This window comes from Trichoderma gamsii (assembly GCF_001481775.2).
Source record: "Trichoderma gamsii strain T6085 chromosome Unknown Scaffold_74.2, whole genome shotgun sequence".
NCBI classification, from domain to species: Eukaryota; Fungi; Ascomycota; class Sordariomycetes; order Hypocreales; family Hypocreaceae; genus Trichoderma; species Trichoderma gamsii.
In genome coordinates, this window is record NW_020171411.1 from 57,182 (window position 1) to 73,285 (window position 16,104).

Consider the following 16,104-nt stretch of genomic DNA (forward strand, 5'->3'; position numbering starts at 1 on the left):
AGACAAGGGTTTTTCGTTACTAGCTACTTTGATATTGGACCTGCCAGCATTGTTTTCATGGTATCATACATAAGGATCTCTGATATCTTGAGATATAACACGGTCAATACCTGTGAATTGAAGAATTCTAGTTTCAGAAGTCAGCTTTGTTTATCAAATTCCATGGTGAGTCACTGTTATGCAACAAATCCAATCAAGAAAATACCGCCGAGAATAACAACAGCCACGATTCGTCCGGAGTTCAACACATACCGCGAACCTCCCAAGCGGATGCCCATTACCAGACAGAATCTGAATGTCAGGCTGAATAACACCCTTGTATAGTCGTAGCGGTGAAATCCAGTCAGAAATAGTACGCCCGGCCAACGAGCGTGTGAGGGAAGCAAAGATATTCATATAGGCGCGCCAATGAATACACAAGTTGGTGTGAAATTTCTGCCTTCGGGTAGCCAGTAAGCCCGCATAACCGCCACGAACAACGAGTCTAACAATCCTCCCAACACCCTAGATGAGTCTCAGCAGCGTAACGTATGCAAGGTGCTCCATTTCCGTGGTTAATATGGAAATAAATACGCTGGTGCCGATAAACAGCTCAATAGCGAAAATATTAGTGATCGCTCGATCTGTAATAAAATCCATTGCGCTGAGAGAAAACCCCGAAGGAAATTAAAGTCACTAGATATAGTATTTTATCTTGAAAGTGCTGCACAGCTTCTATCTTGGAAGATCATCAGCTGGAGTCTACACGATTTGTGCCCCTCTCAAAGGCTCTACCAGACCAAGTTAACTGTTATTGTCGATGCTATGTTTTCACAACCATCTGACGATGCTTTGCTTTTTTTAACCGCCTGCGCAGGACCTGGTCTTGTGATCTAAGCGATATCCCATGGTCAGACTTAACATGGGCCCTGAAATGATTCAGATGCTTGAACTTCTGGTCTCCGCACGCAGGGTGTTTGCAGATAATCGGCTCAGCACGCTGCTCAGCACGCTCTAATTCTGGCAAGTGCCTGTCGTCCCAGTGGTCATTCCTAACTGTGTCCCTACAGAACTCGAATGTCCTCTCCTTGAGAGGCATTTGGCTGTCTCCAATACAGCTAGGACATTGACTTGTTTTCATAAGCATCGAAAAGATGTTAGTTTCAAGTTCGGAGATGGTGACCAGTTTCGGTTCTTCCTTGACAGACTGCTCGGCTTGGGTTCTTAGCTGGGCCTGGAGGATATTTCTCGGCTCTTTCTTATTGCAAAAGTCTACCATCAATTGGACGGCTTCAATCCTACGCTGTAGGATCTCCTCATTGGTCCAGTTTTCGGGCTGATGGCAAAGAATATGGGCCAGCCTTGCTCGCTCGGCAATGGTAGAGTGCAATTTTGGTTCCTCCAAAGGCTCTTCTACCTCTCCTCGTGCTTGTGCCTCAAGGTCCCAGGTCGGACGATGCTGGAAGTAGTATTCGCGGAACTGCTTCACGATTCTTCTCTCGCGCTGGGCTCTCTTAAGTCGAATGTCGCTAGTGAGCTGTCGGATTCTTCCCTCATCTGCACTGCCTTCAATACGGCTAAGGCCTTGCTTGAGAGAGTCGCGTTCCTCTTCCAACTTGACAATCTCTGGGTCTGGGGGCGCGGCCTCCCACACTTCTTTTGGTACCATATCTCTCACGGCTCGTGGGTCGCGTGTTAAACTAACATGTGCAAACATTCGGAATAGCTGGACTTCCTTTTCCTCCTCTAGGAAAGCATTCTGGAGATCGAATTTGGCATTTTCATTGAGGTAAGCGTTGAAGAATGTCGCAAATTTGGGATCATGGCGCATCATTTGATCACGGACAGAATCAGGAGCGTCACCTTTCAGGCCCAGTGTTAGCAAAGACATCAACATTAGACCATTCTTGCTACATGTAGTCGAGCATCGTGTGAAATTGACTTACCATTAGCAGCGTTACCAGCACCTCTTCGAGCAGATCTTGGTGTCAACTTCTTTTCGTGACCTGTGTCAAGGCTCTGCTGGCCCATTTCCTCATTAAGCGTAGAGTACAACATTGCCTCATTGGGAGAGAGAGCCGAGTTCCGAATTCGACGAAATATCGGGATCTTGAGCATGTCTTGTTTCCATCGGAGCGCAATACCGTCCCGTTTGCCCCATGGGCTTTTCTGAAACAGGGACTGTGCATCAGTTATACTCTCTGCCGCAAATGCTTTGTCAGCCAATGCCAAGGCAGCAATAGTGAGAATCACGTCAAATATTAGCTTATTAGTTGGCGTAAAGAAGAATATAGTCCTAAGGCCAGTCAGGTTAATCTAATGCTGTGATATGTAGGCAGTGGAAACATATTGAAAAGACACATACGGCTTCGGCTTTTTATCCGCTCCTTTGTGGTGGGTGAACTTAATAGCCATGGCAGGAATAGTTTGCTTCGTGGCAGGGTGGCGGATTATTGAAAATAGAATGTCCTCGTAACAAAGAGCCTTGGGGCGGTCGCGAGTAATAGGCTCTTGCAAAAGCAGCTTATTGACCTCAACAGATGAAGCATCTGCTGCTTCAGACGAGTCATCATCATCATCATCATCATCATCATCAGCTGACTGGATGGTCTTGCGTTTAAAAAGTTTTTCATAAGACCCGTCAGTTGGCCGCTTTCGCTGAGCTTCCACCAGCTCTGCGGGTCGCACTCCAGTATAGCACAAAAGCTGGTAGCATGCACTTAGCTGTAGGCGGAGCCGCCCAAGTGCCAAACTCCTGTTGTCATATCCGATATTAAAGGTCAAAAGAACCCGCAGCGTGTCAACATTAAGGACAGGCTTGCCCTCAATATTCGGAGCATGAAGTTTAAAACGGGGAATCAAGACCTGGCGGAAGTACTACACGCAATCCATTAGTAACAAATCTTGGAGTAAATGAATTGTCAATGTAGTATTTGCGATACCTTATAAACTTCCTCGCTGTCATTTCGATCCATATATTCGCCGGTAATCAACCGGTAAAGTTGTTGAAATTGGCGTATGTATTGAGCCATTGTACCCCAAGATTTAATCTTATACTTCTCACAAATAAAGCATAAAAAATCCATTGTAGTTTCGCGCTCGAGGTTTTTAATTGCGGATCTGCTGTCTTCAGTCTGTAAAATCTTGGTACAGTACCTTGCAAAATAATAAGCCAATAGTCCCTTGGTAAAAGCTGGAATTGAATAACATCTATACTTTTTCCATTTCCTTGACAGGCTGGTGAGATTGATTTTGGTTTCGTCTGCATAGCAGGGCTGGAGTGACTGGGTAGTGCGTAGCTGTTTTCTATGAACTGCATGCTGTTTGGCTGTTAATGCTTCTGGTTGGGCAAGTCTTGTATGTTCTTTTATCGTGAACTGCTGGAGAAATTGAATATGGTAATTAGGAGGGACATGTGCATTGGCAGCGTTTGTCATTGTTAATATATTTATTGAGGTTGGTATTTGGAAAGTCTTTTGAAGAGGGTAACTGTATTATTTATAGTGAAAAATATAGCTAGAAAAGAGATTGAGACTAAATTTTTAAGCGCTGTTGAATGAATTTGGTTAGTAGCTTGTAGAATTAGGAGGCTGTAAGTAAAGCGCTTGTTAAAGTGTGTGTGGGGACTAAAAAAAAGCTGGCGCTTAAATGTCCAAGGTTGTCACGACCCAACACTTATGGTCGTCACAACGGGCCTACAGGGTAGGACGGAACGGATTAACTATAATCCGTTGACCAATCAAAAGCCCACGCTCACTAAACAAGGAAAGCCAGGAAAGCTAGCTTTCCTTAACACCAAGGAAAGCTAGGAAAGACAGCTTTCCACTATAATCCAGAAACCTCAACTGGATATATAAGTTTACTTTACCACGCTTATTTAGATAACTTAGATAGCTAGTTATTAACACAGAATTAAGATTGCAACACGCTCTGCACTGCTTACTATCTAGTGACATTTGTTATTACTGTTTACATTGCCCGAAGATCTCCTAATCGCTCCGCTAACATAAACCCAGAACTAAACTCTAGGTTTGTCTCTTGGGAAGCCCTTGTATTACTAACTATCTAGTGTATGGTTCGTCACATGTTAATAACTCTTGTTCGGACGGCTACCAGACCTACGGGTAATATTATAACAATAGCCAACGTTCAACTACCAGCGGACCCAATGAACTAGGATCCCCCTGCTAACCCACAACAGGCACTACCACCGGTGCTCACCCCGGAACAGCAGGCAATCAACGCTCTTTTTGCATGCATTGAGGCCCTGGAGAAACTGGCAAATAAACAAAAGACCACTATTGAAGAATAAAAAGAACAATTAAACGCCCGTCGCACCAAGGAAAAGGGAGAAATTGTCCGACCTAAACGGCCAGATAACTATGATAGAAACCCCGGCGACAGGGAGAAGTACTTTAACGAAGTGGAAACCTACTTCAGATACTTCACCACTACCTTAGCAGACGACGAAGACAAAGTCCACTTTGCAGCTAGTTGCCTTATAGGAGCAGCTGAAGAATGGTTCAGGCCCTATATAAAGGACTGGAATGCAAACCCCAATTGGAAAGACTTAAAGAAAGAAATTAAACATATCTTTAAAGAATACTAAAACTATAAGGACGAACTCGTTAAGGCTTTCGGAACTATAAATGAACGATAAGAAGCTGAGAAATAACTTCAAGCCCTAATTTAAAAAGGACCTCTATTCAAACACACCGCAACCTTCAACCGACTTCTCCAAAAAGTCAACTGGACTAAAGAATCCAAAAAGGAACGCTACTATATAAGCGTTAAACTAGAAGTTAAGGATAAACTCTTTAGACTTAACAGAGATAAAATAAGCTTTGTCAAATTCACCAAGGAAGCCATTAAAATCGACAATCGTTAATATAAACGAAAGTAAGAATGTAAAGCGGAAAAATCTAGAACCCTACCTAGGTTCCAACCACAAGCCAATTAAGGCAAGAAGCGATAAGAGTACATTGCAAAAGACAACGGTACTTAACTGGGAAAAATGGATATTAACGACATTAACAAAAGGAAGTTCAACAGAACCTGCAATACCTATGGTAAGAAAGGCCACAAAGAGGCAGATTACCGTTCTAAGATTACCTGTGGATTCTATAGCAAGAAAGGCCACAATGAAGCCCACTGCTACACTAAGAAAAACGCAAAATCTAAGACTACTAAGGACAAGGCCTAGATAGACGCTATAACGGAAGTACCCCATAACTACCTTAGCTGGACAGCGTGCTATAACGATTTATGTCTTATGCACTAAAGCAGCAAGGAAGGTTTAGGATACTACCCAAAGAAACTATAAGCTAAGAAATCTTATGAGATTGTCCGAATTGACACCCTTAATTTTTATAAACAGCCTCACCCAAGGGATTTCAACTGTAACAGTTGCAAAGATTACAATACTAACAAATTAGACTATAAGCCCCTCATAACCAGGAACAGCACCAGGAGGAATGTACACTAATGCAATAACTGCAGCTCCATAGAACCTTATTCCATTCATATACTTTACAAATGCTTATCTTGCGGCTCATGGAACATTAATCACACGTGCGAGAACAATAAATTAGAGGACTCTAAGGATAAAATCTTAGTTACCTTTAAAGACATATATAACAGTAACGATCCCGACGGCGACAAATGTCACCAATGCAGCGCACTAGAACCCTGACATAATATAATATACCCAAAATACGCAGGAAAATACAAATGCCCTCTATGCGAGTCCAGAAATAAAAACCATAAATGCCCAGGATATTAAAGGAGCCCATACTATAACAGCATAGACATACCACACATCTGCAACATTAAAGAATAAGGAAAAAATATATACTAATATGAAGTCTGTGAATTAATAGACTTTAACCACAACTGCGACAGATGCCGCATCTGCGGATCCTATAACCCTGAATATAACTGCATATATATTCTAGGGGAACAAGCAAAAGAATAAGAAAGACAGAAGGAAAAATAATAATACCTTGATGAAAACCCACCTTGCAGGATAACCCTAGAAGAGGCTCGGGAACAAATTAGACTCAACAAAATAGACATTTAAGGAGCATACGACCAAGTCCCTATCCAGGACCTCCTAAATGCCCTAGACGAAGACTGTAGAACACACAATTGGAAATGGTGTAATAACATCTACTGCCAAATATATATCTTTAATAAACTAAAAGACTGGCACAAATATCAACCGAAGCAAGTCAAGCATAAAGAATATACAATAGACCACTTCCTAGACTGCGCAGTAACATACTGCAGCATACACAGAGAAGAGAAAAGCTAATTTTATCGGATTACCCGAAAACTGGCACAAAAAGGTTACAATTTTGAGAATTATTTAAACTAAAAACAAGGCAATAAAACCCTAATTAAGAGATACCACTGTTTAATTAAGGATTGAAATGAAGAATTGAAGTGCTAATGGTGCGCGAAATACTAAAGCGTCAAATGGGACTAAACCCATTTAGACAGCATCTAAATTGACGCAATTGGAAGTAACAGTAAGAAACTACGAGTCGAGGGATATATTAATCAATCCCCGGTTATAACATATATGGACAGTGGTGCGGATCGCAACCTCATCACCCCCCGAATGGTAAACCTACTCAGCTTACCATACGCTAAAAAAAAACAACCTACATATGTGTCTAGTGTCGCCACACCCAATGCTAAGATAACAATTAATTATAAGACTAATTATCTCCCAATTATAATTGCTAGTTATACTAAGACTATTAAGTTTAACATTATGCCCCTTGGTAACTGCGACGTTTTACTTAGACACCCCTGGTTAAAACAAGGCAACCCACTAATTAACTGGAAAACTAAATAAATACTCTAAGATATAGATATTACCTAGGAGTTATAACTAAGCCATAGAGAGAGCAAGGAAGGCGAAGACGCGCCTATAGACCCAAAAATAAAATCTCATACGCAACAAAATAAAAAAAAAACAGAAAAAACAAGAACGGAACCTAGAAGAAAGGTCAGATTCAATACAGAAAAATCGCTAGTACCACCTTAATATAACCACAGACAAGTCAAAGGAAAATAAGTACGCATCAACCAAATCATTAAATAAATAAAAATAGAATTATAAGCTCTAGACAAAGCCTTACTAAAAGCAAAAGAAAAAAACAAACTAGGAGAATTAAAAGAAACTCTCCTAAAAGTACCTCGACAATACAGAAGGAAATATAGAAAACTGTTTAGTCCAACACTGGAAACGGTACAACCGCTTTATTTACAATGGGATTATTGCATAGATCTCATGGACGGAAAAACAACAAAATTCTTTCCAATCTACAATCTCAGCGAAGTAAAACTCAAGACACTTTGAGAATGGATATAAGAACAGCTAGAAAAAGGACACATTAGGCCATCCATATCACCAGCTGGATACCCTGTTATATTTGTACTAAAGAAGAATGGGAAACTTAGACTAGTCATTGACTACAGACAGCTAAACAAGATTATAATTAAGGATTAAACCCTATTACCGCTTATTACAGAAATTTAAGACCGCCTAACCGGTGTAAATTGGTTCACTGCCTTAGATCTTAAGGGAGCGTACAACCTAATTCGCATCCGAGAAGGGGACAAATGGAAAACAGCGTTCAGAACACGCTACGGATTATTCAAATGCTTGGTTATGCTATTTAGGCTCACCAACGCACCAGCAACATTTCAACAAATAATCAACCATATACTACAAGCATACATTAACGACTTTGTAATTGTATACCTCGACGACATTCTCATCTTCTCGAAAACCCTTGAAGAACACGAAGAACACGTCCACAAGGTACTATAAACACTATAAGACGCTAACCTTTTAGTAAAACTAGAAAAATGTCATTTCCACGTTCAAGAAGTTAAATTCCTAGAACACCTAATCTCACCAGGATAAGTCCAAATAGACCCAGACAAGCTTAAAGCAATCTAAGACTGGGAATTTCCAGAAATAAGAAAAGGAATGCAAAGCTTCTTAGGCCTAGCGAATTACTACCGAAGATTCATTAGGAACTATAGTAAGATCACTAAGCCACTCACCGATGCCACTCGACTTGAAGAAGATAAGAAGGGCAAGAAGAAACTAAAAGACAGGAAACTCGCGTATAAGCCAGAAATAAAAGAAGCGTTTGAATAACTTAAAAACGCCCTTCTCAGTGAACCTATGCTTATTATGTATGATCCCAATAAGCTATTGGAGATTGAAATAGATTTATTAGACTTTGCTATTGGAGGAGTACTGATATAGAAAGACGAAAATAGGAAAAACCATCCAGTAGCATTCTTCTCACAAAAACTACATAGACCAGAGCTAAGATACCCCATATACAATAAAGAATTCATAGCAATCCTTAAAGCATTTAAGGAATGGAGATACTACTGTTTAGGAAGCAAGTATAAGGTTAAGGTCTATACCAACCACCGCAACATTGTATACTTCACTAAGACTTAGAAACTCTCTGCGCGATAAACATAATATTTTAAGACACTCTTAGACTTTAACTATGAACTTATCTATTGCGACGGCACTGCTAATGGACGAGTAAACGCACTAAGTAAAAAAGAAGAACACTTCGAAGAAATTTTAGAATTCGAAGCCCAGATTCTAAGGAAGAATTATTAAGGAAATTATAAATAAATATGAGTTGACACCCTATTTGTTGTAGAAGAACACAACCCTATCCTTAACAAAATAAGGGAATGTGTAGCCAATATGGAACCAGAAGAACTCCCGGAAGAAGCAACTATTGAGGAAGGCTTGCTAAAATGGGAAGGAAAAATCTAGGTACTACTGGAACTATAATTAGAAGCAATCCAAGACTTACATCGCAGTATGATTGCGGCAGCACACTGTGGTGTCCGAACTACCTGGAACTACGCTATACACTACTATAAATTTCCAGGAATGAAGAATAAAATTTCAGAAGTCATTAAGAAATGCAATATATATAAGAAGACAAAAGACGAAAGGCATCGGCCATATAGAACATTACAACTAACCCCAGTTCCGGAAAGAAATTAAAACACAGTTACATTCAACCATATCACTAACTTGCCTAAGTCAAAAGATCCACTAACTGGAAAACAATTTAACAGTATTTTTATGGTTGTGGACAAACTCTTAAAGTAAGCATACTTCTTACCATATAAGAAATTGCACACAGCAGAAAATTTAGCGCATCTCTACATAAGATATGTATTCGCTGAACACGGAATGCTAAAAGAAATTATATCGGACAGAGGAAGTACCTTTGCATTTAAATTCTGGCAAGAACTAATAGCTAAACTCAGAACTCACCATAAGCTAAGCACCGCGTTCCATCCACAAACGGACGGACAGACAGAACAGATAAATTAAGTTATCGAAGCATACTTACAATGCTACATCAACCTCCAGCAAGACAACTGGGTTAAAATACTACTAATCGCACAAATGCAATATAACAGCTCCACTATAGAAACTACAGGAGTTACACCATTCTACGCTAACTACAGATTTACACCGGAAGCCTACAGACTACCTCGCAATGGCCTAAATGCGGACAATGCACGCATCCTTGCAGAAGATATGATCCAATTACAGGAAGAACTCAAAGTTCAACTCAAATTCTTCAGGCAGCGCACAAAGGAATACGCTAACCGAACAAGGATTAAGGGACTAACCCTTCAGGAGGGAGACATAGTCTACCTACTACAACATTCACGCAATAAAAAATTGCCAAACATCAGAACAAACAGGCCAAGTAATAAATTGGATTTTAGAAAACTTAGACCATTTAAAATTCTGAAGAAAATCGGCGAAGTTAACTATGAATTAGACTTACCCGAAAACATAAGATTAAAAACAGCTGTCTTCCACGTATTACTACTTAAGAAAGCACTAGTGAATAAGGAAATAGGCGAACCAATTATGGACGAAATTATTGTCTAAGACATTGAAGAAGAATATGAAATTAAAAAACTACTTCGCATGCAAATAAACAAAGAAACAGGAGAATAAGAATACCTCGTTAGATAGAAAGGATACAATTCCAATGAAGACTCTTGGGTTCTAGAAAAAGAACTTAAGAGGAGCGCCTAGACAATCCTGCGGGAATTTCATTGGTCTCTAGGGGTAGAAATAACAATGGGTCCAGTTTAAAGGCAGATTAATTAATAGCGTCGACGGACTGGGACGGGCCGACAGTAGAATTAGGCGCTAACAGGGCAACCTAATAAGCGGCCTCCGCTTTGCGTTCCTCGCGCTTAACCCGTTTTAATTCCTCTAAATTATCCAGCCCCCGCGCAATTGCACATTCCATCCTCCTTAACCACTCTCGTTTCTGGGTACGAAGACGTTTAACCTTCGCACTAAGCTCTAACTAAGCCTCTTTAGCTTCCTCGAGCTCCTTATTCAGTTTTAAATAATAAGACGTAACTTTTCGCATCTGTTAAGGGGTAAGACTAAAAGCCTTACAATAAGATTTCTGATTTTTCACATAAGATAAACAACAATGGGAATCCTCTTCTGAAGCAATGCATTTATGACCTTGAGACTCGCAGTAGGTGCATGACTTTATAATAAGAACGGAATTCTCTAGTATAGTGTTAGCAAGACCTTTACGCTCCTCTTTCTTTTACGTGGAAGTATTGTTATTATCTCGCTTGCGTTTAACCATAATAAAAATAAAGGAAAGAAACTAAGGAAGGAATAACTCACCTAGGAAGGAAGACAGGTGGGGATACTTATATAATAACGTAACCAGGTCTTAAGGATAAGACTAACAAGGAGGGAGTATTGTGTCACAACCCAACACTTATGGTTGTCATAACGGGCCTACAGGGTAGGACGGAACGGATTAACTATAATCCGTTAACCAATTAAAAGCCTACGCTCACTAAATAAGGAAAGCCAGGAAAGCTAGCTTTCCTTAACACTAAGGAAAGCTAGGAAAGATAGCTTTTTACTATAATCTAGAAACCTTAACTGGATATATAAGTTTACTTCACTACGCTTATTTAGATAACTTAGATAGCCAGTTGTTAACACAGAATCAAGATTGCAACACGCTCTGCACTGCTTACTATCTGGTGACATTTGTTATTACTGTTTATATTGCCCGAAGATCTCCTAATTGCTCCGCTAATATAAACCCAGAACTGAACTTTAGGTTTGTCTCTTGGGAAGCCCTCGTATTACTAACTATCTAGTGTACGGTTCGTTACAGTAAGTGCTAGTAAAGTAATAAAAATGCTAGTTAATAAAGTTACTTTAGGTATAGTAATTTAAATTACTTAAAAGATTATAGGTATTTTTTTAAATAAGAGTTATTAATATATAATATCCTAACTTATACTATTATACTTAAGTATAAGGTAAGTTCTTAATTTATAAACTAAGGCATTAGTTTATATTAGCAGAGAGATATAAGGGATTTAATAAGTAAAGTAATTATATAGCTAATAAAGTTATAAATAATTAATTTAATTATTATTTAAAAGTATTATATTAATAATTAACTATTTAAGTTTTATTTAATAAGTGTAATAAATAGTTCTTATATAGTAAGTTATTTTAAGTAACTTATAATTCTAATTATAATCCTCTAGGATAGCTTACTTTAGTGTTTATAATCTATTATAAGTAGCTTACAGTATAAGATATAATCCTCTCCTAATTAGTCTATTAGTCTATGGTATTTCTGTAGGTATATATCTTATAGTTATTAGGTCGTAACACTAATATAAACCTAGAATTATTACTAGGTTTATCCCTTAGGAATTTACCCTATACTAACTATCTAGTATACAGTTTATTACACTCCTTCTAGTCTTAGCACATAAAATAGTCCTTTTCCTCCTTTAAGCTTTAGTCTTAATATAATACTATTAGCTACCTGCCTTACTACCTATTATTACACAGGGTATAGTAAAGAGTAAAATTACTTTACTAATAACTAATTTACTACCCTGCTTATAATACCTTATAAACTGCCCTTTTCATTACTAACAAGATATTGGTTAAACCAAGCAATGGCTTGGAAGAAAGCTTGTTCCTTACACCACTTAAAGACTGGGTTAGTTAAGTCACCATGAACACCAAAGCCATGTGACACACCAGAGAATAGATTGATTTGGTAAGGAAAGCTTTTCGTCTTAAGAAGATTCTCAGTCTTATAGCGTAGCTCTGGTGGGAAAAGGTTATTATATTCAGCGGCCGCTATAGAAAGAGGACCTTGAAAGCCTTTGATCTTATTGTCATTGATGTTAGAAGGGTGGGCCATATAGCTAACGTTGATTTTTTCGGCGCCGGAGTGACGAGCAATATACTACGCAACCGAATTAGTGTGACGCTCATACAACCTTTTAGAACGGATGTTTGTGTGGTAGCAAATGCTTTATATAAGGCGCGAGACGTGAGGAGGCCAGGAATAAAGTATTATAGAATAAGCTCTTAAGTTACCTTTGCTCCAAAGCAATAGCCAACTGCGCCAATTGCAGTTATATTTAGCTTATTCCTCATGTACTTGATAGCTTCTTCGACGGCGGGGTCAATGTATTCATTAGTATGAGGAGTGGAATTGTCTCGGAAGCCACCCATTAACCATTTCATCCAGTTAAAATTATGACCCGGGATCTCTGTTAATCCGTCTCCGTTAAGAATGTCGATGATTAAAGTTGTGTATCCATTCGCCGTATATTGATTAGCCATTAACTGCGAATTGGTCCAGATACCGAAGACATTACTAAGGTATAAAATTCCGGTGCCTTGGTGGTTATTATTGTCCTTAGGAGTTGCGAGATAAGCATTGTAGTTGCTAATTTTAAAAGACTTTCCGGTAGTCTCGCCTCTTAAGAAGATAATAGTTAGCATAAGGCATTTTGGAGTCCTGATAAAGGATATGTACGACGAGCACTCTCCTTTGGCAAAGACACTTAACTAGGCCAGGGTAGTGGAACTTTTAACACGGAATAGGAGGAGTTGCAAATGTAATATAATTTGCAATGGGCAGAGATGTGTATTTAACTTATCTCCTGCTAATCTAGCTTGCAAAAGAGAAAATTGATAAAAGTCTACTTTAAGTGTATGTGTTGATGTAGCTGTTGTGGTGGATTTTGCGATTTACTTACCTATGCTTGACACCCTTAAAGCAACACGATGCAATAGGAAGAGAAGCTATTTTATAAGCTGAGAGTATTTCTTTGCGGTGTGAAAATAGAAATAAAGTTTAAAGATTTCAGAGTTGCCTTAAGCTAAGCGAGAATAGAATGATTCCGAGTCTCCTTGACGTTGGAAATGCCTTGATGTGCTCTGGCTCGAGACCTTCTATTATACTTATACTATTGTGACTCTTGTCTATTGTTGACTATATGTCACGACCCAACACTTATGGTCGTCACAACGGGCCTACAGGGTAGGACGGAACGGATTAACTATAATCCGTTGACCAATCAAAAGCCCACGCTCACTAAACAAGGAAAGCCAGGAAAGCTAGCTTTCCTCAACACCAAGGAAAGCTAGGAAAGACAGCTTTCCACTACGATCCAGAAACCTCAACTGGATATATAAGTTCACTTCACCACGCTCATTTAGATAACTTAGATAGCCAGTTGTTAACACAGAATCAAGATTGCAACACGCTCTGCACTGCCTACTATCTGGTGACATTTGTTATTACTGTTTACATTGCCCGAAGATCTCCTGATCGCTCCGCCAACATAAACCCAGAACTGAACTCTAGGTTTGTCCCTTGGGAAGCCCTCGTATTACTAACTATCTAGTGTACGGTTCGTCACACTATAAGCTACGCGCTCTCGGCTACTTTGACGAACTGTGTAAGTTTGGGACTGAAATAATTTCGGATGTTATAGAATGTCCGGGAATTACATGACTGTTAATGCAATTAGCGCACGGTAGTCTCCTTAAACTTACGGACTCTTCACATTGTCTGTTTATGAAGTTTGCGGCCTCTTATGGACAAATCACAGGTTAATCTTAATAAAATCGGACATTTGAAGCTTTAACTGTTCCATTCTAAATAACTTATCGATGGATCGACAGGATGAAAATATGGAGAAAATAAGCCTGAAGCTGGATGGAGAGCCACTATCCACGGACGCGAGTCTAGGTGCGCCACTTAATGACACTCCATTCTCCCAATAGGCTGTGAAGTCGCAGCGCATCCTTGCATGTGTACTTTGTCATCAGCGTAAGATTAAGTGCAATCGAAAGTTCCCTTGCAATAACTGCATTAAAGCTCAATCGCATTGCGAGCTAGCTACGTTGGCCCCGCGCCGAAGACGACGCAAAATTCCGCCGCCAGACTTGGTGGATTAGCTCCGTGTCTACGAGAGCTTGCTTCGCGCAAATAATGTTAAATTCGATTATCTGCGCAAATATAAAATTCTAGGAAATGATTCTCTAGCTGTGGAAGATGCAGATTACTTATATTAGGAGAATGAGCGAGTGGACAGCCTGAGCCTTGCAGCAAGAGTAGATTCGGAAAGAGTTTACGAGGCGAAGTATGCTTTGCCCAGTGTGGTTATATAACAAAGGCTAATAACCATTTGGTTTTTACTATCGGCAGAGATTATTGGCACGCTGTGACCCGAAGCGTATGTGGCCCCTTTAACCAACCAATCCTGTATGGTTGCTAATAAGAATAGTACTGAGATAATGACAGTGATATATCGTACGAGGATGTGCGTGATAACCCCGTTAAAAATACGTGGGATATGATATACCACGAAAATGATCAACTGCTTTTTGGCGCACGCCAGGAGCCTGCTGACCTGTCCTCACTGCACCCAAATGCTGTTCAAATCTTCAGGCTTTGCCACCTCTATATTGAAAATGTCAATCCTCTCCTGCAAGTTATATATGCTCCCAGCATCCAGAGCCGCATCATAGAAGCGGCAGGCAATCTGTCCAACATTGAACCAAACTTCGAAGCTCTCATGTTTGGCATCTACAGCATGGCCGTAGTGAGTTTGACAAGTGAAGATTGTATTAATTTCTTTGGCACAATAAGAAGCGTTCTTCTCCAGCAATATCATCGTGGCTCTCAAGAAGCCCTTCTCAATGCTCGCTTTCTAAGGACAGACGATCGGGATTGTTTGACTGCTCTGTTTCTCCATCTGGTAGGATCTTGTCTTCCGTCACTGGGGAACTTCTGACCGATTTTTAGCTCTCTATAAGACCAAAGATGGATCCTCGCTCTGTCTCGTCCATGCTTGGAATTGCACTACGCACTGCACAGCGCATAGGGCTTGATAATGAATCAAGCTTAGCCAAGTGTGACATTGTCGAAGCCGAGATGCGTCGACGGCTATGGTGGGCTTTAGTTCTATTCGACACTCGCATTTGTGAATTAATTGACACTAAGAAGACGGCGCTGACTCCTATGTGGGACTGCCGCATTCCTCTCAATGTCAATGAGTCTGAGCTCCGAACTGGACTGAGAGAGATACCCAGAACTCAAACAAGGATCAGCGACTCCATTTTTGTCGTCGTGCGTGGCGTGATTGCAGATTTCATTAGACACTCCCCATTCTATTTTAAATTTACTAACCCGGCCATGAACGCTGCAACGAGGACTGCTAGCACAAAGTCCGACGTGGATGGCGGTGAAGTTGACGCCTTTAAAAAAGAGCTGGAGGAAAATTATCTCCAGCTCTGCAATCCAGAGATCCCGCTACAGTTTATGACCATATGGACCGCCCGGGGTTCCATCGCTAGATATCGCATGATAGAGCGGTTTTCAACGCTGAATGGCCCAGTTGGAGACACCTAGCGTGACGCTCTAGGCCTAATGGCAGTGGACATGATAACTTGTGATAGTAAGATCATGACTTCTTCCACTGTCAAAGGCTTTCTCTGGCTGATTTAAATGTATCATTTCCCATTTACTGCATATTTACAGCTTTTACAAGACCTGAAACGGCGTCCTACAAGCAGTATCGCGGCGCAAGCTTGGTTGAAAATCGATGAAAATTATACAGCTCGCCTCCTGTTTTAAGAAAATGCTAAAAGCCCTTTTTACCAAATGGTATCTAGAATGATACTTCAGTCCTGGGATGCTCGACAGGTGACACTGAACGACT

General features: G+C 40.1%; 3 protein-coding genes across 3 annotated transcripts; 1 reads left to right on the plus strand and 2 right to left on the minus strand.

The window, feature by feature from the left end:
• Window positions 1-802: 802 nt before the first annotated feature.
• TGAM01_v210847 (hypothetical protein) lies at window positions 803-3,416 on the minus strand (the record flags this gene model as incomplete). The annotated part of the gene is made up of 4 exons (XM_018810856.2): window positions 803-1,842; window positions 1,926-2,275; window positions 2,345-2,856; window positions 2,922-3,416. The coding sequence occupies 4 exons, from the start codon at window positions 3,414-3,416 to the stop codon at window positions 803-805; spliced, it is 2,397 nt and encodes a 798-aa protein (XP_018655929.2).
• An 8,568-nt stretch (window positions 3,417-11,984) lies between these two features.
• Window positions 11,985-12,601, minus strand: TGAM01_v210848 (dienelactone hydrolase; the record flags this gene model as incomplete). Its single annotated transcript, XM_024550890.1, has 2 exons — window positions 11,985-12,329; window positions 12,464-12,601. The coding sequence occupies 2 exons, from the start codon at window positions 12,599-12,601 to the stop codon at window positions 11,985-11,987; spliced, it is 483 nt and encodes a 160-aa protein (XP_024404371.1).
• A 2,135-nt stretch (window positions 12,602-14,736) lies between these two features.
• TGAM01_v210849 (hypothetical protein) lies at window positions 14,737-15,794 on the plus strand (the record flags this gene model as incomplete). The annotated part of the gene is made up of 3 exons (XM_018811038.1): window positions 14,737-14,985; window positions 15,049-15,141; window positions 15,189-15,794. The coding sequence occupies 3 exons, from the start codon at window positions 14,737-14,739 to the stop codon at window positions 15,792-15,794; spliced, it is 948 nt and encodes a 315-aa protein (XP_018655752.1).
• Window positions 15,795-16,104: the final 310 nt, after the last annotated feature.